The sequence below is a fragment of the Centroberyx gerrardi genome, chromosome 5, assembly GCF_048128805.1.
Source record: "Centroberyx gerrardi isolate f3 chromosome 5, fCenGer3.hap1.cur.20231027, whole genome shotgun sequence".
Taxonomy (NCBI): domain Eukaryota; kingdom Metazoa; phylum Chordata; class Actinopteri; order Beryciformes; family Berycidae; genus Centroberyx; species Centroberyx gerrardi.
The window spans coordinates 36,342,780-36,363,809 of record NC_136001.1 but is presented as its reverse complement, the minus strand read 5'-3'; the positions used below and the strand labels follow the sequence as shown (position 1 = coordinate 36,363,809).

The window sequence follows — 21,030 nt, the reverse complement described above, 5'->3', positions numbered from 1 at the left end:
ACTTTACAGCCTTAATGTCCAGACTTGTGTTGTCGCCATAGCAACTAACACTTAAAATTCAATAATCGCCATTTTATGCTGAACTAGCCAAATTACCATGACAGTGGAAGGACCGTTCTGTCCATTCAAGTTCTGTGAGTACCACTGTTGGTACTACGTAACTATAGTAACCACTATGTGTAAAACTCCTGCTCTAGAACACAGTGGTTTCCATAGCGACATGGGTCCAGCACTCAAGAACACAGTGGATGTTGTAGGTGACAAGTTAAACTGCAGTGTTCTGTATTTCTGTTCTGTTCCCTTGATGTTGTAATAAAACAGTTTTGAAAAACCAATCCCAGCGTTGGCACCATGGACAATTAATTTCCTCAATGTGATGACATCATCGTCTAGTCCTCTTTTTATTGGTTCTGGAGCGAACCTAACCCCTATGGTCTCTCCCTACAGCTCTCCCTCGTTGCTGTGTGAGTGACCTACCAACAGTCTCCTAGCAACAACACCATGAGGGTGTTCCTCTTGCTGTGCCTGCTGGCACTAGGCAACGCCAAACCCTACCAGCCAATCAACGTCATGGACTTCCTCAAAAACTATGACATCATGATGGGCGATTCAAACGATGACGACGATGAGGATGACATTGATGATGATGACGATGATGATGATGATGATGATGATGATAACTGCCCGGCTGGGTGCCAGTGCTGGCCCAGAGTGGTTCAGTGCTCCGACCAGGGTCAGAATACACTCACTCTCAATACATCTAGCTCAACATGTTACGTAAACACATGATGTGTTCAAATGTTATATCAAATATGGGATGTCCCAAGCTACATTTATTAATATTGAATAAGACACATCCTTTTATCTATCCATTAAAAAAGTTACCTGATGTTCATCACTCAATATTATTACATTACAGAGTTTGCAAAGAAAGTTTTCAAGACTGGTAATAATCACGATAATGCTTCATAGCAAGTTATACTATCATACAAACAGTCCTTTTGTCATGTGTCATTTTTTACAACTTTGACATCTCATTTTGGACCGAAAACTATTCAACTGAGTCAAAAGCTGCCAATATGAACAGTAGTTTATAAACTGGGTTATGAAAACTGCCAGGACTGGAGATGAGATTTTCCCTGCCTATTTCAATGGCTTACCAAGGTGAGTTTTAAAGCTTCAAAGAAAATGTGAATAACCTAATACCTTTTCATTTTTTTTTAAACTTTTTTTTAAAAGGCTTTCTGAAGGAGTTTGAATGAAGCTGTTTCCCTGCGTAGCCTTTCTTTATCAGTTGATTCATTCTGTTGGCTCCTAACGGTGTTTGGGAGCTCTTAATGAATCTTTAATCCCCCATCTCATCACGTTAAACCCTCTTTACTGGCAACATTACTCCTTAAGCCTCTGTAAACACCAGAGAGTCACGCTGCAGTAGGAGACTGAATACATGAGTCAAGTCACTCCCAGTAAATCCTTCACCAGATTCTCTTAAACTACGGCCAAGAAACAAAAATGGCTTCAGGGCCTGTTTCTGGCAAGTCCCCACATGAGCACCAGTCTCCTCTTGAGCCTGGGTGCCAGTGTGATACCTGAATTCACTGAGTCAGATACCTCAAGGCATAATAAGAACTCGCAAAATCTCCATTTGATTTTGTACTTCTCAATGCTTTTAAATATAAAAAGACGGCCCACATGACAAATGGATTGACACCGATTCTGATCAGTAACCAGGAGTTGTGTTTCTGCCAACAGGTCTGATCTCTGTTCCTGAGAAGATCCCTGAAGACACGCTGATGATCGACCTCCAGAACAACGACATCACAGAGATCAAGGAGGACGATTTCAAAGGCCTCAATAAGCTTCATGTAAGAGAAACCTCCAGCGCTGTCAGCCTGGTTTACCTTCCACACTGTGATGAACACCACAATCCCTCTTTGTTAACCTGAAACTATGTAGGAAAGAGTCCTAAAAAAATAAGGCATGTCTGAAGTTGTGTGATTAGGAATGTTTGGCTACAAGGAATAACAAATGACATCAGTCTATTTGGTGAAGATACAGATAGGCAGTTGCAGTCACGTCTCCTGCACTCACCTGAAACAGACAGCAGCTTGTGAAATCTTAAGTTGTGTGATTAAGGGATTATAGTACAGCTTTGGAATGAGGATAGAATCAGTCCAAATATACTGTACACTGTAGGCTGATGAGCTTCATTCACCTTAAACTACCTCAACCCCTTCACCCCTCCGTCTCCCTTCAAGTACAATACCAGATGAGCCTGAATGGTCTCGAGATGTCCCTACAGTCCAGTTGCATTTAGCTGCATCTTGAGTCCAAACAAGACCCGGTCAAATCCTTCAAGGAGTTCCTGACCACATACCATGCAGCTGGTTGAAGATAGAGCCCTGACATGATGGCTTCCTCCTTGACTTTATGAAATATAGACACTCAAAAGTTTGATTCTGTTGTTAAAATCCACTCTGAACGTCTCAGAAACAGAAAGCTCCACATCCAAGTCTACCACTTGCCCCACTGCACGAGTGCAAATCCTCCTGGGGAAGCTTCGTACTGCACAGTATGCGGTCAAGATTTAAGATAAGATACGATTGCACTTTATTGTCCGTTTCATGGAAATTTGTTTTGCGACCAGCGCCAGAACATACATCACACCAAACAGATAAGATCACGAGAAAACATCATCTAAAAACAATATTGCACTAAAATGACAGTGTTCAGACAAGATATATATTTCCTACCGGTCTCCCTCTTGCCTCCATAGACCAAGTCTTTAAGTGTGTACATGTGTGACTGTGTGTGTGTATGTGTGTACTTTGTGTTGGTTTTGAGTCCTTAGTGAGTAGGGAATGAATCAGTTCTTAAATTTGTTTTTTTTACAGTTCAGCAGTCTAAACCGCTTCCCATTTCCTCCAATGTTGTAAGTGTAAGTTCAGACTCAAGGCAGTAAATGCAAATGAGTGACGTTAACACCTTGAAGTAGGGCTGAACGATTTTGAAAAAATATCTAATTGCGATTATTTTGACTGATATTGCAATTGCGATATGATTTGCGATATTAGAGGGAATGATAATTTTTACATCATTATTCTCATTTTCATTGAAAAACGTATTTAAATGATTATGGTGTGATTTTTGCGGGGATCTGTACCAAACAAAGATGTTTTCTTAAGTCTGTAGAATATGATGTGTAGGCAGGACATCTCTGCAGCACCACAATATTTAATTTAAAATGGTATTTTGACACATTTCGCCTTTAACAAATATTGCGCCTCCTGCGATTTGAAAATTGCAGTAGGCCATATTGCGATTTCGATAAAATTTAGATTAATTGTTCAGCCCTACCTTGAAGCCGTTCAGGCTACCAGATGAGAAATACTGTTGACAAGAGGAGGAAACAGCCCACTGACATCAGTCCATCTGCAGGCTGTAGTCCTCCTCCTCCCCCTCCTCCTCCCCCTCCTCCTCCCCCTCCCCCTCCCCCTCCTCCCCCTCCTCCTCCTCCTCCTCCTCCCCCTCCTCCTCCTCCTCCTCCTCCTCCCCCTCCCCCTCCCCCTCCTCCTCTGTGTGAAACTCCCAGCTGAGGAGTGCGATGCTACCAGCTGGTCGGTCTGAAAGCCTTTGATAGAGTGTGTTCTCCCAGCTGGGAATAAACCACATCAAGACCTACAGGCTCTGCTTACTGTACTTTATCACCACAAACACAGAGAGAACAAGCAGCAGCCACAGTTTTATGCTAACACAGAAGTTTTTCATCAAAAGTGTTAAAGGCGTGGCTGACCCAAACAATGACCCAACACATTTTTACGTGTACTTAACACTCCTGGTAATTAACTAGAAGTTTTTAAGACTACATTTCTGGTAAGATAATTTACAGCCAACCTATAATGGGTTTGTTCAATGAACTGGAGATTATTGAGAAATTCCAAACAAAGTGCAACTGAAAAATAAATAGCAATATTAATGGGAACAGGTATCCTCATCCCACAAAATCTATTGTATACAATTTTAGCTATGGTCAGACATTTGTTTTGTTATTGTTGTTATTCTACTGCTTATTTTAATCGAAAGTACTTATATCAACTATATTCTATTCCATCCTACCCTATCTATCTTTTGTATTTCTATTATATTCTTCCTTGTCAATAACAACCCCAAGGTCTACAGGAATCTGCTCTGTCGATGTTTGCTCAAATCTACTGTGTGTTTTTCCAATGTTACTCTCCCCCGGCAGGCCCTGTTCCTGATCAATAACAAGGTGTCTAAGATTCACCCCAAGGCCTTTAGGAACATGGACCGTCTCAGACTGCTGTACCTCTCCTACAACCTGCTGACTGAGATCCCTGCCAACCTGCCTCGCAACATCCTGGAGCTCCGCTTCCACGAGAACAGGATCAGCCACATCCAGAAGGATGCGTTTAAAGGCCTGAGGAGCCTCCATGTGCTGGGTAATAACCGGCTTTAGTCGATGGGGAATAATCAATGTTCTCTGTAAGCCGCTGGTGTCCAGTCCTGTGCCACGGAAGAGTCTGCAGGTTTTTATCCCGACCAAATACTACAGCAGCTGATTCCACTGATGAACACACCTTCAACCAGAGAGAAACTAATCAGTGAAATCGTCTGCTGTGGTGTTTGGTTGGAATAAAAACCTGCAGACTCTTCCATGGCACAGGACCGGACATCACTGGCTTATAGGGAACATTGGTAATAAACACTTAAACTAGAGCTAAACTCTGTTAAACAAAGTTGTATAGTACAGTATGTCTGTACTGACTTTATGCAGTACAGCTCATTTCAAACTACGCAGTGAGAAGGAGGCTTTCAAAGACTTGAGGAATCTCCATGTACTGCTGAAGCATGGGACTAAAATATGCTATAGCTAATGAGACTGATGTTGCTGAGTTCAACTCTGTTAAAGTCTCACTGTACTGCTGGTACTATATTGGTTTTATACCTAAAGCCTAAACTACACAGCATGCGTAACATCTGCGTATCCAAATATGTTGCAGCCCAGTTTCAGCACTTTAGGCATGTGAAGCTCCACCAGGTCAGGTATTGATCCACCGCGGCCTGCTGGTTGTGTTGTGCCTATCTACATTTTACCTAGGGGTTAGGGTTAGGATTAAGTAATCTTATTAGGCATTATTGGCTAAGGGAACTATCAATTCAAGTAAACTAAAATGCAAAATGGCATAATTTGAGTCAAAAACTTTTTAGGTGACAACATTATTCAGCTGAGTTGGAAGTTTCTCTCAGGTGGCAGAACCTGGAGGCAAATAAAAATCACTGACACAAAGCTGAGGGACTGGATGTTACTGGCAAGAGCTCATTTCAATCAAGCCAAGCTTTTACTTATTAAATTAATTTAAGGTCACTTTAAATGCTTTTTGTCAGATGACTACTGTAGGTGTTTTCCAGATGTTTCATTAAAGAATAATCTGTAAACCAAGTCCATCAGATCTCAGGGTGCAAGAGATAAAAACTGTCTTCGCAAAAGATCAAACTATCTCCTATGTCCATGCTGAAACTTGAAAATGTGTCGTGCTGCCCGAACTCAACGCTTTGTGTTTTCCAACAGAGATGAGTGCCAACCCTCTGGCCAACAGCGGGATCGAGCTGGGAGCTTTCGACGGCATGTCCTCCCTGTATGTCGGCATGGCAGAGGCCAAACTAACCGCTGTACCAAAAGGTAGAAAACCACTCCGTTATCGCTGTTCTGACGTAAAGAAAGGGGAGGTTAGGCTCCACCTACACCTACAGCAAGAGGGCGTCTCACTCTCCCATCCCCCTCAATTCAACACTTTACTAGGCCATATCCAAAATGTTATACTACGATACAATATGATACGGTCCAGCCAAAATATCACGATATACGTTATTTTTGGTCTTTTATTTTATTTCTCCTAAATTACATCAAATTTTTATCCTATTAATAATATTAACAGCCTAGAAATTTTATCTTACTATTTAAGCATGGGAGGAAACAAAGGCCATTTGGTGTCATTTGCTCATTTCTGCTATTTCCAGGAAACGGGCTGATTGTGGAAAATGGAGCCACTTGAAATTACTTAATATCGCTGATAATATCGCTGATAATATCGCGATATTCACAAAATATCACAATATTCGATAATATCGAGTTTGTTTTCAAGTCATTATTAAAAGCAAGTCAACATGAACTAACACTAACACAGACTAAAGTATCCTTACTTTACTGTTTAGATTAAACAAGTGATTCTTTCTGTCCCCCAGACCTCCCGTCCTCCATCACAGAGCTGAGCCTGGAGTACAACAGGATCTCCAAGGTGGAAGTAGAAGACTTCATCAGATATAAAAACCTGCAGAGGTGAAAACCAGCTGTCTAAGGCAGCACTTTTACATTTTTACCCAGTGTCCTGACAATTTCAAAATACGTCCTCTTATAAGCCAAAAATTGTTTTGCAGGCTGTTGTTTAAGTTAATCAAACCTCAAAACTCCAACTTTAGTGTTCTTCTTAATTTAATTGAGAGTTTGGATGTTTCTTTATACTTTATCAAGTTTTGTCTGTGTCCATGAAACCCATTCAAAACTTATGGTCGATTTTTGAGGATACACATTTGTCAATCTGAAGTATACAGCTGTTTTTTGTTTTAATTCCTGCAAAGCTGACTACTTGGAAGTTTTCATTCACTGGCAATGACACCATATATGATACTGTACAACCATTTGTTGTATTTTTGCAGACTGGGACTGGGTTTTAACCAGATTAAGTCTGTAGAGAATGGGAGCTTCATCAGCATCCCAAGCGTCCGTGAGATCCACCTGGACAACAACCGGCTGAAGAAGGTCCCACCAGGCGTCAGCTCCCTGCGCTACCTGCAGGTAACACACACCACAAACCTTCACTCTGTTGTCCGATCAGCTGGAAACCAACACATAGTCGGGTCTCGCTGTGGACCGGCAGGCTGAGGCACACATCATGAATCCAGCTCATAGCCTTTGTCAAATGTCACTGAATTTGACGGTAGGAAATTAAATTCACTGTGGCTGGTAAATCCTAGTGATGGACGATCTGCTGATCTCACGATACGATTCCATATATGATCTGAGTTCAGGATCAATACAACCAGGATACCATGTAATCAATAAAAGTTCAGTGACAACAAAGTCTGACTGTGCAGAATTCTGTTTATTTCTGAGACTCAAATCTTTCTAGCGATGCCATTGGCTGCTAGAATGTAAACAACAATTTAAAAATGTCATTACAAAGTGACAATAATATAATTTGGATGGAGAGCTTGTGAAACTGTGATGGTCAAGAGTCTCATTAGTGATTACTACAGCAGAATAACATGGAGCTGATATCACCATTCATGTTCCTGACAGCAGAATAACATGGAGCTGATATCACCATTCATGTTCCTGACAGCAGAATAACATGGAGCTGATATCACCATTCATGTTCCTGACAGCAGAATAACATGGAGCTGATATCACCATTCATGTTCCTGACAGCAGAATAACATGGAGCTGATATCACCATTCATGTTCCTGACAGCAGAATAACATGGAGCAAACATTTTCATTTCTAATAATATAATTATTCTGCCCCACGATACAGTCACATTTTTGTATTGCGATATATTGAATTTTGATATATCGTCCCATCCCAAGTAAATTCCAAAACTCAACTGCCACTTTCACTATTTTACCAGCCAGATGTTTAGAATAGACCAAGGCTCCACATGATGGTTGGTTCCCAGTAGCGGAGGTAATTTCCCACCTTGTCCACATCCCATCTGTCCTGCCACTCTCCGCTGTATACTGATCAATAAAGCAGAAATACAATTTATGAAAAATAATCATCTCTGTTTCTCCAGGTGATATACCTCCATGCCAACAAAATCAACAGTGTGGGAATCAATGACTTCTGCCCCACCAGGCCCAGCGCTAAGAAGAACCTGTACACAGGCATCAGTCTGTTTGCCAACCCTGTTAAATACTGGGACATCCAGCCGGCTGCGTTCCGCTGCGTGACGGGACGGAGGGGCGTCCAGCTCGGAAACTTCAGGAAGAGGAAGTAGAGAGTAGAGGGAGCGTTCGAGACGACTCAGAACTGGAGAACTCCCGACATCCTTGCTATAAGGAAGGAGCCAAAGATAATACTGATGGATAAAAAAGCTATAAGATGAAAATGTATCCCATATCTGAATTGACAATCTTATTTTTGAAATTACAGGACATGTTTTGAATGGGTGCTAGGCTCATGTAATTTACACAACACACCAAGGACCAGGTAAACTTTCACCTCCAGTAGGAAAACCCCCCAAACTGCAGTCGTTAGTGACGGGACGATACATCAAAATTCAATATCTCGCAATACAAAAATGTTTGTGTCAGGAACATGAATGGTGATATCAGCTCCATGTTATTCTGCTGTCAGGAACATGAATGGTGATATCAGCTCCATGTTATTCTGCTGTCAGGAACATGAATGGTGATATCAGCTCCATGTTATTCTGCTGTCAGGAACATGAATGGTGATATCAGCTCCATGTTATTCTGCTGTAGTAATCACTAATGAGACTCTTGACCATCACAGTTTCACAAGCTCTCCATCCAAATTATATTATTGTCACTTTGTAATGACATTTTTAAATTGTTAAAAATTACACCTGCAGTACTGAAAACGTTTTTTAGGGTGCTGGCAAGTGCAGGAAAAAACACTTTCGCAAAGTATTGATTCTTGCCGCACACCAAATCTCTAGAAAAAGTTCCTTTATTTTACATGAGATAAAAAGTTTAGCAGCTTCTTCAGGAAAAGGGAACTTTCTAAAGGAACTTTTTCTAGAGACTTGGTGTGCGGCAAGAATCAAAACTTCTTGTTTACATTCTATCAAGCCAATGCCATCGCTAGAAAGATTTGTCTCAGAAATAAACATAATTCTGCACAGTCAGACTTTGTTGTCAAAAAAGTTTGATTTATTACATTGTGGTTGTATTGAATCCTGAACCCCATGTCACACATCGAATCGTATCGTGAGATAAGTATATCGTCCCATCACTAGCAGTCATGAGGTTTTTGCCGCGGTACCATTAATTATAGTATATATAAACTAATGATCTCTCTTTAAATCAGTAATGGAAATCTCAGCTCTGGGCCAAACAGGGCTGAAAATCGGACTTGTTTCTGTGTAAAGCCAGAGTGGATTATAAATGACCCGTGACTAGTTGCCTGATAGTTTAACCCCTGTGTGTTTACTATGGGATGTGCATGACATGCTTATGCATTCACAAAGGGCAAACAGTCAAATTTGGGAATTGGCGTTGTGTACAACAATCCAGAAATGACTGATACATCATTTCTGGTCCAGATTTTATTCCCAGTGCCGTTCATGGATCTCACGGACCCACTTCCCATCCCCTAACCCCCGTCACAACAAACCTGATCTTTTCTCTAGTTATTCTATCAGCTGTATGAGTAGAGCTGAAGCTAGGCATTTCCTCTGGATAAGCTAGCTCACAGACGAAGCTAAGTGGAGCTATGTTGGGATGCATGGCTGACCGGTGTTAGCAGACGGCCATAAAGGAAAGCTGGGTGTCCATACTTGAAAACAGTGTGAATGAAAAACAGCATATAAGATCAACTGTAAGACTATACAGGGATAAACCTAGAGGGATCGTTAAGCATTAATGTTTAAAGGTAAAGATTAGTCATAGATAACATTCTGCATCATTACTGCGTCCATAGCTTTTTTTAAAATCATTACCATATCCAAGGATTAGTAGGGTGTTTAGACCAATGACTGAATCGTCTTGACTCTTCTTCATAATGACTTTACCACTATCAGGGATGTAACAGGTCTGTATTTAAAGGTTCAGGCACTATCAGCATGAAAGAATCATGAAGCTGCTTCACAAAAATGAATATTAACGCCACAAGCCATGACACAGAGACAAGCTTTTCAGTCAGAATAGACGGCTTCAAATTCAGCCAACAATATAACCCACAGTTTGACAAAGAGACAATTTCAGTGTATAAAGTTTCACACAGACAGCGCCTCCCTCTGGTAGCTCTTCATCATGCACATAATAGAATAAAACAAAGTGACTCCCTGCCGATGCCTTTTTAACAGAACAGATCCTTTCTATGAATGGAATTATTCAGTATTTTTAAGAGAGGTGATACATACTTAGATTATTTTAGAATTAAGATTTAACAACATCCTAATGCAATACAGTAGAGTAGAAAACTAAATAACTTTATTTTGACAGTCTGTTACCCTGACTGCCATGCTTGCGCTTTTTACTTTTAAATAGAATAGAAAAGAATAGAATAGAAATGTATCTGCTTTAGACAATTTCATGCTGATGCATATCATGTTGATGCCTTGTTTAAGGTAAGAAACTCAGACTGCCATACAGTGGAGTCACTAGAGGCCAGAGCTGAAATAGAAATCACTTTGAATCCATCTGAACAGGCCTGACCTGCAGTTTGTGTTCAGTGAACCAACACTTTCTCTCAAAACGAGACAGATTTCCCTTCTGGACAAAGTCTATACAGGGATCATCAATTAGTGATGCAGGCATTATTAATTGCAATAATCATTTTTAAGACCCGTGCCTGTCTGTAGATGTTTTATATATCTCACTGCATGTCTGTATCTATGTAACGTCTTTGTCTTTATTTAGGAGCTGGCAGCTAGCAGCCAGCCTGGGTGTGGAGTGAGATCAGATCCAGATGAGTAGACCTGGTTGGGGACTAACTGACTAAATGAAACAGGAATACAGTCATGAGAAACTAACCCTAAGAGTCTGGCTTCATCTAAAGACTTTGGAAGTAAACAATCCAAAATGACTCCAAGTAATTGCTTTATGTTAATGAAGTATATGAAGTATAGTAATAGTAAGAGTAATAGTAATCCAGTGAATTACAGTACTAGTTAAAATGTCATGCAGGTCATCAGCAATGGATTCCCAACCCTGGATGGTAACTCCAGAAGCTAGACTCTGTTGTTAGATCTGCATCCTCCATACAAACATGTTTTTATTTCCTCCAGTGTTTTCTCCTGACATGGTGCTATATTTATTGTGTATGTCTCTAAATAAACCTCAAATGCCCCCCGATCGCTGTCACTTATTTTCCAAAAGGAAAGTGGGCTTGACTACATTCTGTCCTGTTTTACTGAGTCGGTGTAGTAGGACTCGTCTACATGTTGAAGTCTGAACCATTCTTCACCATCTCTGGCCACTAGTCACTCATTTAGTTTAAGTTTATTAAGTACTCACATGGCAGCTGACAAGTCATCTGAAATACGTGAGCATCACAGTAATATCTATTGTAGTATAAGTTACACATCATGAGATAACACAAAAAAATAATAGCCACATAATAGATTATCAAAACATTGTGGGATAAAGACATATCAGCACACAGCCAGGTGAAAAACTGCACCACAATATGAGCAAGTGTATACATATATATATATGTATAATAATAAATAATAAATAATAAAAAAAGGACATGGTAAAAGAGTAGGTCACAGAAAAAAAGCTATTACAAGTCCTTATTTATACTTCATATCCAACATACTGTCTTTTATGAAACTAATAAAACTTGAACACAACAAACTATCTACAAACATTACTCTGTTATATCGACTGCTGACTTTAGAACCAGGAGAAACCGATCCTCCATACTTCTCTGGTCACATACTGGGACTGGGACCAGCGTAGAGGAGACTGGGCTGTTCCTCCATCTGCCAGCAGATGGCGCTACAGACTAAAGGTCAGAGACGGCTCCCTGGGTCCAGAGGAGGCCCGCCGACCGACCCACAACAACCAAGAAGATCGGTGGGCATTTCAGATTCAACAAGGGGATGGTGGAGAGAAACCACACAGATTTACCCTAAATTCTACAGTAAACAGGGCGACACATGGAATTATTTTCTCCCCTCCGACCAACCCATAGAAAAAGCCATCATAACATACAGACATGGCTTCAATAAAACAACTTGTGCTCAACAAATTATAAAGCTCTCAGGCCTTTACCTATCACACAACAACATTCAGACATCAGAAGACGACCGGACCGGACGAGGGGCGGGTGAAGCCGAGTGAAGAGCTCCACAGAAACTCACTGGATTCAAATGCATTGGCAAATGTCAGAAATACCTATCAGCGGGTTTTTTCTTGAAAAGTTTTCAGCCCTGTTAATATCTTAATTATGACAATTTCTCAATGATTCAGAGAATTCACACGTGTTATTAGTGTTAGTTGATAATTTATACCGCCGATACTGAAACAATTCAGAATCACAGCTAATAATCGCAGCTGGCTCACCGTACCATGTATTCACAACACCGTGAGTTTGAGTCCACTTCTTACTCTGTCATATGCGATCTCTTCTCTCTCCTACCTCTCTCTACTGTATAGTATCATATAAATCAGAAATAAGTAACAGACTGGAGGGCTACAGATTGGCTCTCTACCTGCATGGAATGAGCTCAGACTGATGTTGAATGAAGCAAAAACATCTAATGTCAAACACTTTTGTTTGTCCCAAGTTCTTGGTGCAAAATACAAAAGCCAAAACTTGGAAAAACACCCAAAGGAACCTGATATTCTTGCTATTTCAAAAATGATGCAGGGGAAAAAAGATCAGTCAACAGACCTGCAGTGATGTGAAATAGCCAGAATACCAGTGTGGCTAATAAAGCAGAAATGTGATGAAACCAATGTGAAACGTTGTTCGACGACAGGCCGACTGTTTTCTTTGCCCTCTCTGTCTCCCTGGGAGGCTTCTGTCAAACACTAGCCAGCTCCCTGCAGATAGCCAGCCTCCAAATCAAATCTCCACCTCTGCTCTGCTGTACTGGAGACAGAAACTCCAGAACCTGCCCAGACCCCCCCGACTTCCTCAATTAGATCCGTCTCTACCTGAAACCGATATCTACATTCAGGAGAAAATGGAGTCAGAGCTGCAGAACCACGACTCAGGCTGGAGGACGGTTTGGGACTTGACTGTTTTGTCTTTTTTAATCAGGACTCGGTGTACGGCGGGTCGGGGGAGGCGGGTGGGGAGTGGGGTGTTGGGTTGGGTGAGTGGGGCGGGTGGAGGTGGAGGGGGGGGGGGCTGCTTCTCTCGTCTCTCTCTCTCTCTCTCGTCTCTCTCTCTCTCTCTCTCTCTCTCTCTCCAGGAAACATATGGAACAGATCTGCCGGTTGGCCAGACCTCGTTCTGCCACGTCTCACAGCCCCACACACACACACACACACACACACAGAGAGAGAGAGAGAGAGAGAGAGAGAGAGAGAGAGAGAGAGAGAGAGAAAGCGCTTGACTTCAGATCTCTTACCTCTCTTCTCCTTTCTATCCTACTCTTCATCTCCTCACTTGTCTCCTTCCTCCTCCTCCCTCACCTCCCCATCTCTCTACCAGTTTCCCATCCTTCTCTCCATCTCAACTCCTGCCATCATCTCTCTACTCCTCTTCATCTCTCCACCTCTCTAATTTTCTCTCCATCCTGCATCCCTTCCCTCTACCCCTCTCTCCTCATCTCTCCACATCTTCAGTGATCCGCTATTTATCTTATTATCTTCTGTTTATCTTATCTTATTCCCTGCTGCTGTGATGATCCAATTTCCCCACAAGGATCATTAAAGTTTCACTCAATCTACTCCTTCCACCTCCTCTTTCCTTCAGCTCTTCTTCACCAGGCCTTCGGCAAAACTAACAGTTCTTTGAGGGAAAATAGCTGTTGGACACATTTTGCTAAAATGTGTAAATCCACGTGGGGGTGTTTGATTTATCTTATCTTCCCAGGAACGTGTCCACTTTAGAGGCTGTTTGAGTGCCTGGGGAGATAAATCAAGTGTCCCTCGCTGCAGTTCAAATATTTGAAACCCAGAAACAGAACATATTCAGGTCTGTTTTCCAAGCTCCATTCCTCTCCTCCTCCTCCTACCTTCTGTCCTCTCTTCCTCTAAACATCACACCACTTCACTTCGTCAAATACATATCCCTTCTCTTTGTTGTCAAACAAAGTTGTCAAACTTTTTCTTGTCAGGGTCCCCTAAATATATAAGCAACATTACATAACTGTCTATACTGCAGGTGGGGAGATAACATTAGAAAGAGTGTAAGCTATGATAAACATTCTCTCTTAGGTTACACATCCTCTCTTTAAGACTCTATATCCACCAGGAAGGCTGGTTCTCCACCAGGAACCTCACTTTAAGGATGGTTCTCTACCAGGAACCTCACTTTAAGACTCTATATCCACCAGGAACCTCTCTTTAAGGATGGTTCTCCACCAGGAACCTCACTTTAAGGATGGTTCTCTACCAGGAACCTCACTTTAAGACTCTATATCCACCAGGAACCTCTTTCAGGCTGGTTCTCCACCAGGAACCTCACTTTAAGACTCTATATCCACCAGGAACCTCTCTTTAAGGATGGTTCTCTACCAGGAACCTCACTTTAAGACTCTATATCCACCAGGAACCTCTCTTTCAGGCTGGTTCTCCACCGGGAACCTCACTTTAAGACTCTATATCCACCAGGAACCTCTTTCAGGCTGGTTCTCCACCAGGAACCTCACTTTAAGACTCTATATCCACCAGGAACCTCACTTTAAGGCTGGTTCTCCACCAGGAACCTCTCTTTAAGGCTGGTTCTCCACCAGGAACCTCACTTTAAGACTCTATATCCACCAGGAACCTCACTTTAAGGCTGGTTCTCCACCAGGAACCTCTCTTTAAGGCTGGTTCTCCACCGGGAATCTCTCTTTAAGGCAGTGTGTCCAACAGGTAGGGCTGCTCCCCATTCCACAGGTAAACTGACCAATCACAGGCATCGATTTGAGTGCACTGGGACCAACAATTTCTGAGATATGGTTAAGGCTATACACCAGTAGAAAGGTCAAGTACTCCTGTAAATACGAACTGCCAACTAGGAAAAAACGTTCACGTTAACATCCTGGTGGTAATTTTTGGAGTGAGAATGCCAAGCTTTCCACAGCACCTTAAACTGGGCTCAGATTACAGGAGTTTTAAAATCCTAACCAATTTTGAAATCGGGTTGCAGCGCACACATAAGGAGAAACGTAACCGATTTTCTTCTCTCAAATCGCAAACAAGCTCACACTACAAGTTTAGAACATGACGGTGCATCACACACTACAGGATATTATTAAGATTATCTTGCCCGACGGAGCTGCTGTACGCAACAAGTCACGTGACCACGGAGAGGAAGGAGGCAGATGTTTAACATGGAGGCGGAGCAGCTGCTCTGGTGTGTTCAGTAGTTTACCAAAGAAAAGTGAAAGGCCAGATGAGTTTGGATGAGGAAATGGCCGGAGAGACAGACGTAGGCAAAGCGGGCTGTCCGTCCCGAAGGACCGGAGGTGACAATTTAAAGCCGTCAGTTTTAATATCTGTTTGTTATAACGTTGGTACGCTATTGCTAGCCTAGTGCTAAAAGTGCTAAAAGGTTTACCGTTGCTAGGCAATACCGTCAGCTGTCCCGGTCGGGACGTTAAAGTTGTATTATCCAATGTTGAAGTGACGTCGCCATGCAGATTTTAACTCGCAAATATCAAACAGATTAGAAATTATCGGGGCGGCTCCGACGCGTCTTCGAACAGTTCGGGAGGGTTAAGATTTGATTTGTAAACAGCTCACATCACCAGATATTCTGTGCCGAACTTCGGTTCTGACCAAGACCCAGATCCAGATTTCTCCTCCGATTGTCGGGAGGGGCGAATCGGGGATAAATCAGCGAAAAACTCCTGTAATCTGAGTCCGGCATTAGCGCCATCTATTGTTTGAAATATGCACTGACGACAGTGTAAACATGTGGCACCTTGCTGCACCGAGTGTTGCCTGATTTCGTCCATGAAATGCATTTTTGTTCAAGGATTGCATATTTCATCCATGCAATGAAAATAGCGTTTTCATTTTTGTACACAAAATCAAAAGCCACAAACTCAAATTCTTGTTTCTGCATTTTCTGGATGAAATCAAACAAGGTATTTTTGTCCAAAATGCAACCTGTATCCTCTCTCTGGCTGTGTGTGTGCATGTATGGTGTGTGTGTGCATGTATGGTGTGTGTATGTGTGTGTGTGTGTGTGTGCGTGTGCGTGTGTGTTAGAGAGAGTGTATGTAGCTGTATATGTACCTGTATGTAAGTCTTTATGCTTGCACATTCCCACTGTCCAACTACGGTATCCTCGATATTTGTGGGTTACTCTGTTGTGTGTGTGTGTGTGTGTGTGTGTGATTACTGACAGCAGTAATAACTATAGACAGTGTGAGTGGTTTAACTTTGCCTGAGTCATCATGGTTTTATGAGAAATAAAGACATTCCACACATTCTACTGTCCTGGTAAACCACACAGATACAACTCTCTGCCTGGTAAAATACTCCTAACTAACTAACTAACATTCCACTGTCCCAAGGTAAAACTACTCAGAAACATCTCTCTACCTAATAAGTATAATATTACTAACTAACTAACTAATTGATATTTCAGATAATAGTTCTATATTTGCAAAACACTTACAGCAGTTTTGCCATGACAGTAACCTTGTTTAATCCATCCAGTGAGACCAGCTCCCGAAGACTCAGGTAAGCAGCATACCTAAACGCCTTTTTCCCAGTTCAGTACGGACTTTAGGGACAGTTAGTAGGAATAAGTCCTTAACAATACAATACAATAACTTCCCATACTTTTTTGAAGGATGTAGATCCGTAGGTAAGATGGAAGCAGACCAGGAATAGCCCTATAAATAAGGATATGCCAATGGTTAAGTCTGCGGGTGGACAAGGCGGACCGTCCAACCCGAGCATACAAAGAGCAATGGTGAGTAAGGGCTTTAAAATGTGTAATAAATCTCAGTGCTGCATGGTAGACAGTATCCAGCGTGTGTAGGCGTTGTGAAGATGCATGCATGTATAAAACATCGCCAGAGTCCAGCACAGACATAAAGGCGGCAGCAACAAGTCTCCTTTTGGCCTCGAAGGAAAAGTAAGACTTGTTTCTAAAATAAAAACCCAATTTCAACTTCAGTTTTTTCACCAGTTGCTGAATGTGAGGCTTAACTGAGAGAGAATCATCAATTACAATTCCTAGATACTTGTATTGAGATACAGACTCAATCTCAGAGCCCTGAACAGTGGTGATAGTGATAGTGATAGATGCTTGTACCTGTCATCAAGGACAAAGTTGGCAAACTAAAGCTACAGACCTATTGCCCTTGCCAGTATTCTGTCTAAAGTATTAGAGAGAATCTTGCTGTCCAGGCTAGAAAGGTTTGTTAACACGACTGACAATCAGTTTGGTTTTAAAAGCAAACATGCCACAGATATGTGTATCTTTGCATTAAAGGAAATAGTAGCTAAGTATAGAAGCCAAAGTTCTTCTATTTTCATGTGTTTTCTTGACGCCTCTAAGGCTTTTGATAGAATAAATCATGGAAAACTATTTGCTAAAATGTGTGCTAGATGTGTTCCCAAGTACATACTCAGAATATTGGCTTTCATATGCTCATCAGACTTTTCAGGTTAAATGGGGCAATGTTATATCTGCTCCGTTTTATGTCAGCAATGGTGTTCGGCAGGGTGGGATTTTATCACCTTTTTTGTTTAATGTGTATATGGATGACTTATCGAAACAACTGAATGGTGGCAGAACTGGCTGTATTGTCAGAAACTCAGTCATTAATCATCTTGTGTATGCTGATGATTTGGTTATTTTTAGTCCATACAGTGCTGGGCTGCAGGAGCTTCTCAAGATATGCTCACAGCACGGCAATAACTATGATTTACAATATAATGCCAATAAGAGCAATGTAATGATAGTCCGTAGTAGTGAGGATAGGAAATCTGTCTTTCCAATGTTTTACTTGTGTAAAAATCCTATCCTCTTATGCCATGTAACTACAGGAAGAGTAGCATGCAGAAGCTCATAGTGATATAATGATGCCATGCGGTTGCTTCTTCGTATTCCCAGATATCATAGTGCTAGTCAGTCATCTGTCCACTCTGGAGTTCCCACATGTCTGACAGTCATAAGGAATCTTATGTATAGATGTATGTGTCTTAGATGAAGTGAACAGCGTCACAGAGGTTCAACCACCCTGTGAAGAGCTGTTTCACTACTCATCTAGACTCAGGGAGCAGTGGCGTAAAAGCCTGTATGTAAACTTATTCTAAATAGAGAATTCATTTGAATTTATGTAATTTTAGTCTGTATTTTTTTTCTTGTATTGTATAGATTTGTATTGTATTCTTTTTTTTATTGTATTGTATTTTGCTGTACTGAATGGCAAACAAGAACTTGTCATTTATTTTATTTATCTATTTTATTTCTTCTATGGACCATGAGTCTGCAATAAAGATGAAATGTCGAGCTACACTGGAGCCAGCAGGCGTCAACCATCAAATGGATGCTCCCTTTAACAGCTGACCTGCTACACTGGCTGTGATGCGTTTCATCCAATAGCAGGAAGATTCACCTGCGTACAGCTCCCGTCTCCCGTCTCCCGATGGCTAACACAAGCGTTCATTCCATTTTGTGAATGGGAAAAATGAACAAGGTGACAACAACACATTGTTTCTAGTGGTATACTATAAAATTATTTAGCATATAGCTTACATGCAAATCCTACGATTTTCAAATAGTATTTCCAGTTTCATGGTAACTAACTAGCTAAATGTGATACAAACTGTTGCCCAGATTATGATTTACATAGAATGCACATAATGACACATAATGGATCGGGTCGGGAATAGCTGATGAAATTAAGGCAGTGGATAATCAGAATGCTATGGAGTTGCCACTCTGTAGAGCGTCACAGCAAACCAACGCTTACGGCAATGACACTGACACCAAATGAGATACTGACAGCAACAAGACACTGACACCGACGAGAGATTGACGGCAACAAGCATCTCATGGCAACAAGCCTCTAATGGCAACGAGACGCCCACGGCAACAAGACATGGACACCAATGAGACACTGATGGCAACGAGACAGGCTCCCTCTGGTGTAGCTTCTCTGTAACTAAAAAACATCTCACTGCCCCTTGGTAAAACCACAGATGAAAATAAAAACAAACAAAGCAATGCTAACTATTTAACTGACTAATTAACAAACATCCCACTGTCCCTTGGTGAAAGCGTGGAGAAACTGAGCTTTGGCAATTGTTAATTGAATTGAAATGAGCTGACTGGCAAATTAATAACCAACATGCTATTGTTCCTGGTTAATCCAAACAAACTGAGCTCTCAGTACTAGTCAGCACTCTGGAACCAACACATGCCCATATCCATCCAGTAAAAACAGATTTTATAATAACAGGATTTTTTTTTTTGGGCAAATTATCCAAATGTGAGGGCTTGTCATTCTGGCTAGTCACTGCACCAAGCAGTAAACCGCAATTATCACAGATCATCATAACTTTACCACAGAAACCAGTCTAATCAAAGCTGGTCTCATCCAACACATCACCATGATTTTTGGTGCACAGTTTCTGTCAGCCGCTGCACTTTTACCACTAATAAACCTAAACAACTAATGGAGTCAGAACACTCTCCAAACTGCCTGGGACGATTTCAGAGAAGAACGCTGAATCAAACACTTCACGACACCAAAACTCTCAAAGGCCGACAGAGCAAATTAGACATTTAGTCTGTCAGCACTCACTCAACACACATGCACACTCCAAAGACACACACACACACACACACACACACAAATGAAACACACCACCCACTCATCCACAGCAGAGCCAAGTGAGACTAAAGCTGGACGGCCAAATTAAAATGTTTAGAGGCAAAGACTGAAAGGCCTGTTTGTTCACATGAAAAGCCAGCTGAGAGAATCCCAGTAGTGATGCTTTCTGCAGGGAAATGACTGACATGAAAAATGAGCAATGAGGATGCCGAGCCAATCCCTGTCTGGCTCTGGAGTGGAAAAACCTGGCCTATGATGAATGTATGTGTGTGTGTGTGTGTGTGTGTGTGTGTGTGTGTGTGTGTACAACTACAGCTGCAAGCTTCATACTGTAAGTCTTAAAAGTAATAGTTATAGTAAAACATTTATTATTTAACTTTTATTAAGATTGCACTTGCAAGAGGGGTTTTGCTGGTCCTCAGAAACAAAAATGGATTATTTTGGGTTCTTTTGTATTTAATTTCAGGATTAAACTGGATTAGAAATTACGATTAGGGTTCGCACTGGGATTAATATCCAGTGGTTTAAGATGTGTCAGCATGAAAGATACAAAGACAGAAATGAGACAGAAAGACAGAGAGAGAAAGACAGAAAGCGACAGACAGCCTCGGGCCAGAAGCACAGACACTGTTATTTTAGCCAATAGAGATCTTTTAGCCAGGGTTCTTGAAGAGCAGTCCAATAAAAAGAGATTTTATGCAGATGGAGACTACTGCTGAGGAGACAGCCGTGTTCTCCTCATCACAATTAGCACAGAGGGAAACATTCGAGACCACAATGTCCTATTAAACAGACATAATTACATTAACATGGGAACTTCCCAGAATCCCCCTGTCTCCACAAACACATGAAAAAGGCATCGACTCTGACCGCAAACAATAATATAGACTAACTGTAACTGTAGCTTCGGGGTAAAGACAGAGAGTGAGAGTCGGCTACTGTAACACTGGACGAGTATGATTCATTGACTGAAAAAAAACAGTATATTATAGACCAATACTGTACTGCACATAGGTATTTCTCAAAGTCTGGCTCAAAACCTCAAGCTAAAATTGGGGTACAATTAAAATGGATCCTGAAATGATTCTGGAGAAACTGTTTTTTGGCCATTTATTTTGGACTATTCTAATTTTGTATGGAGTTACTGACTGTTATGTTGGCAAAGACTTCATAAATACCTGCAATCTAACTCAGTTTGAAGACAATACAGTAAACTATTACCCTAAACACTACTAACCAGTCAGGGGTTTGACCAGAGCTTCACAAAAAGGCCAATAAGACATCTTCGTTAAAGCA

At 41.4% G+C, this 21,030-nt stretch overlaps 2 protein-coding genes across 2 annotated transcripts in view; one reads left to right on the top strand and one right to left on the bottom strand.

Annotated features, from left to right (window-relative positions):
• The window catches only part of cenpp (centromere protein P), a 130,719-nt gene that overhangs the window by 51,396 nt on the left and 58,293 nt on the right, over window positions 1–21,030 (bottom strand). The window lies entirely within an intron of this gene.
• aspn (asporin (LRR class 1)) lies at window positions 477–9,317 on the top strand. Its single transcript, XM_071900768.2, has 7 exons — window positions 477–733; window positions 1,753–1,865; window positions 4,247–4,460; window positions 5,591–5,701; window positions 6,265–6,358; window positions 6,736–6,874; window positions 7,873–9,317. The coding sequence occupies exons 1-7, from the start codon at window positions 502–504 to the stop codon at window positions 8,074–8,076; spliced, it is 1,107 nt and encodes a 368-aa protein (XP_071756869.1). The 5' UTR covers window positions 477–501; the 3' UTR covers window positions 8,077–9,317.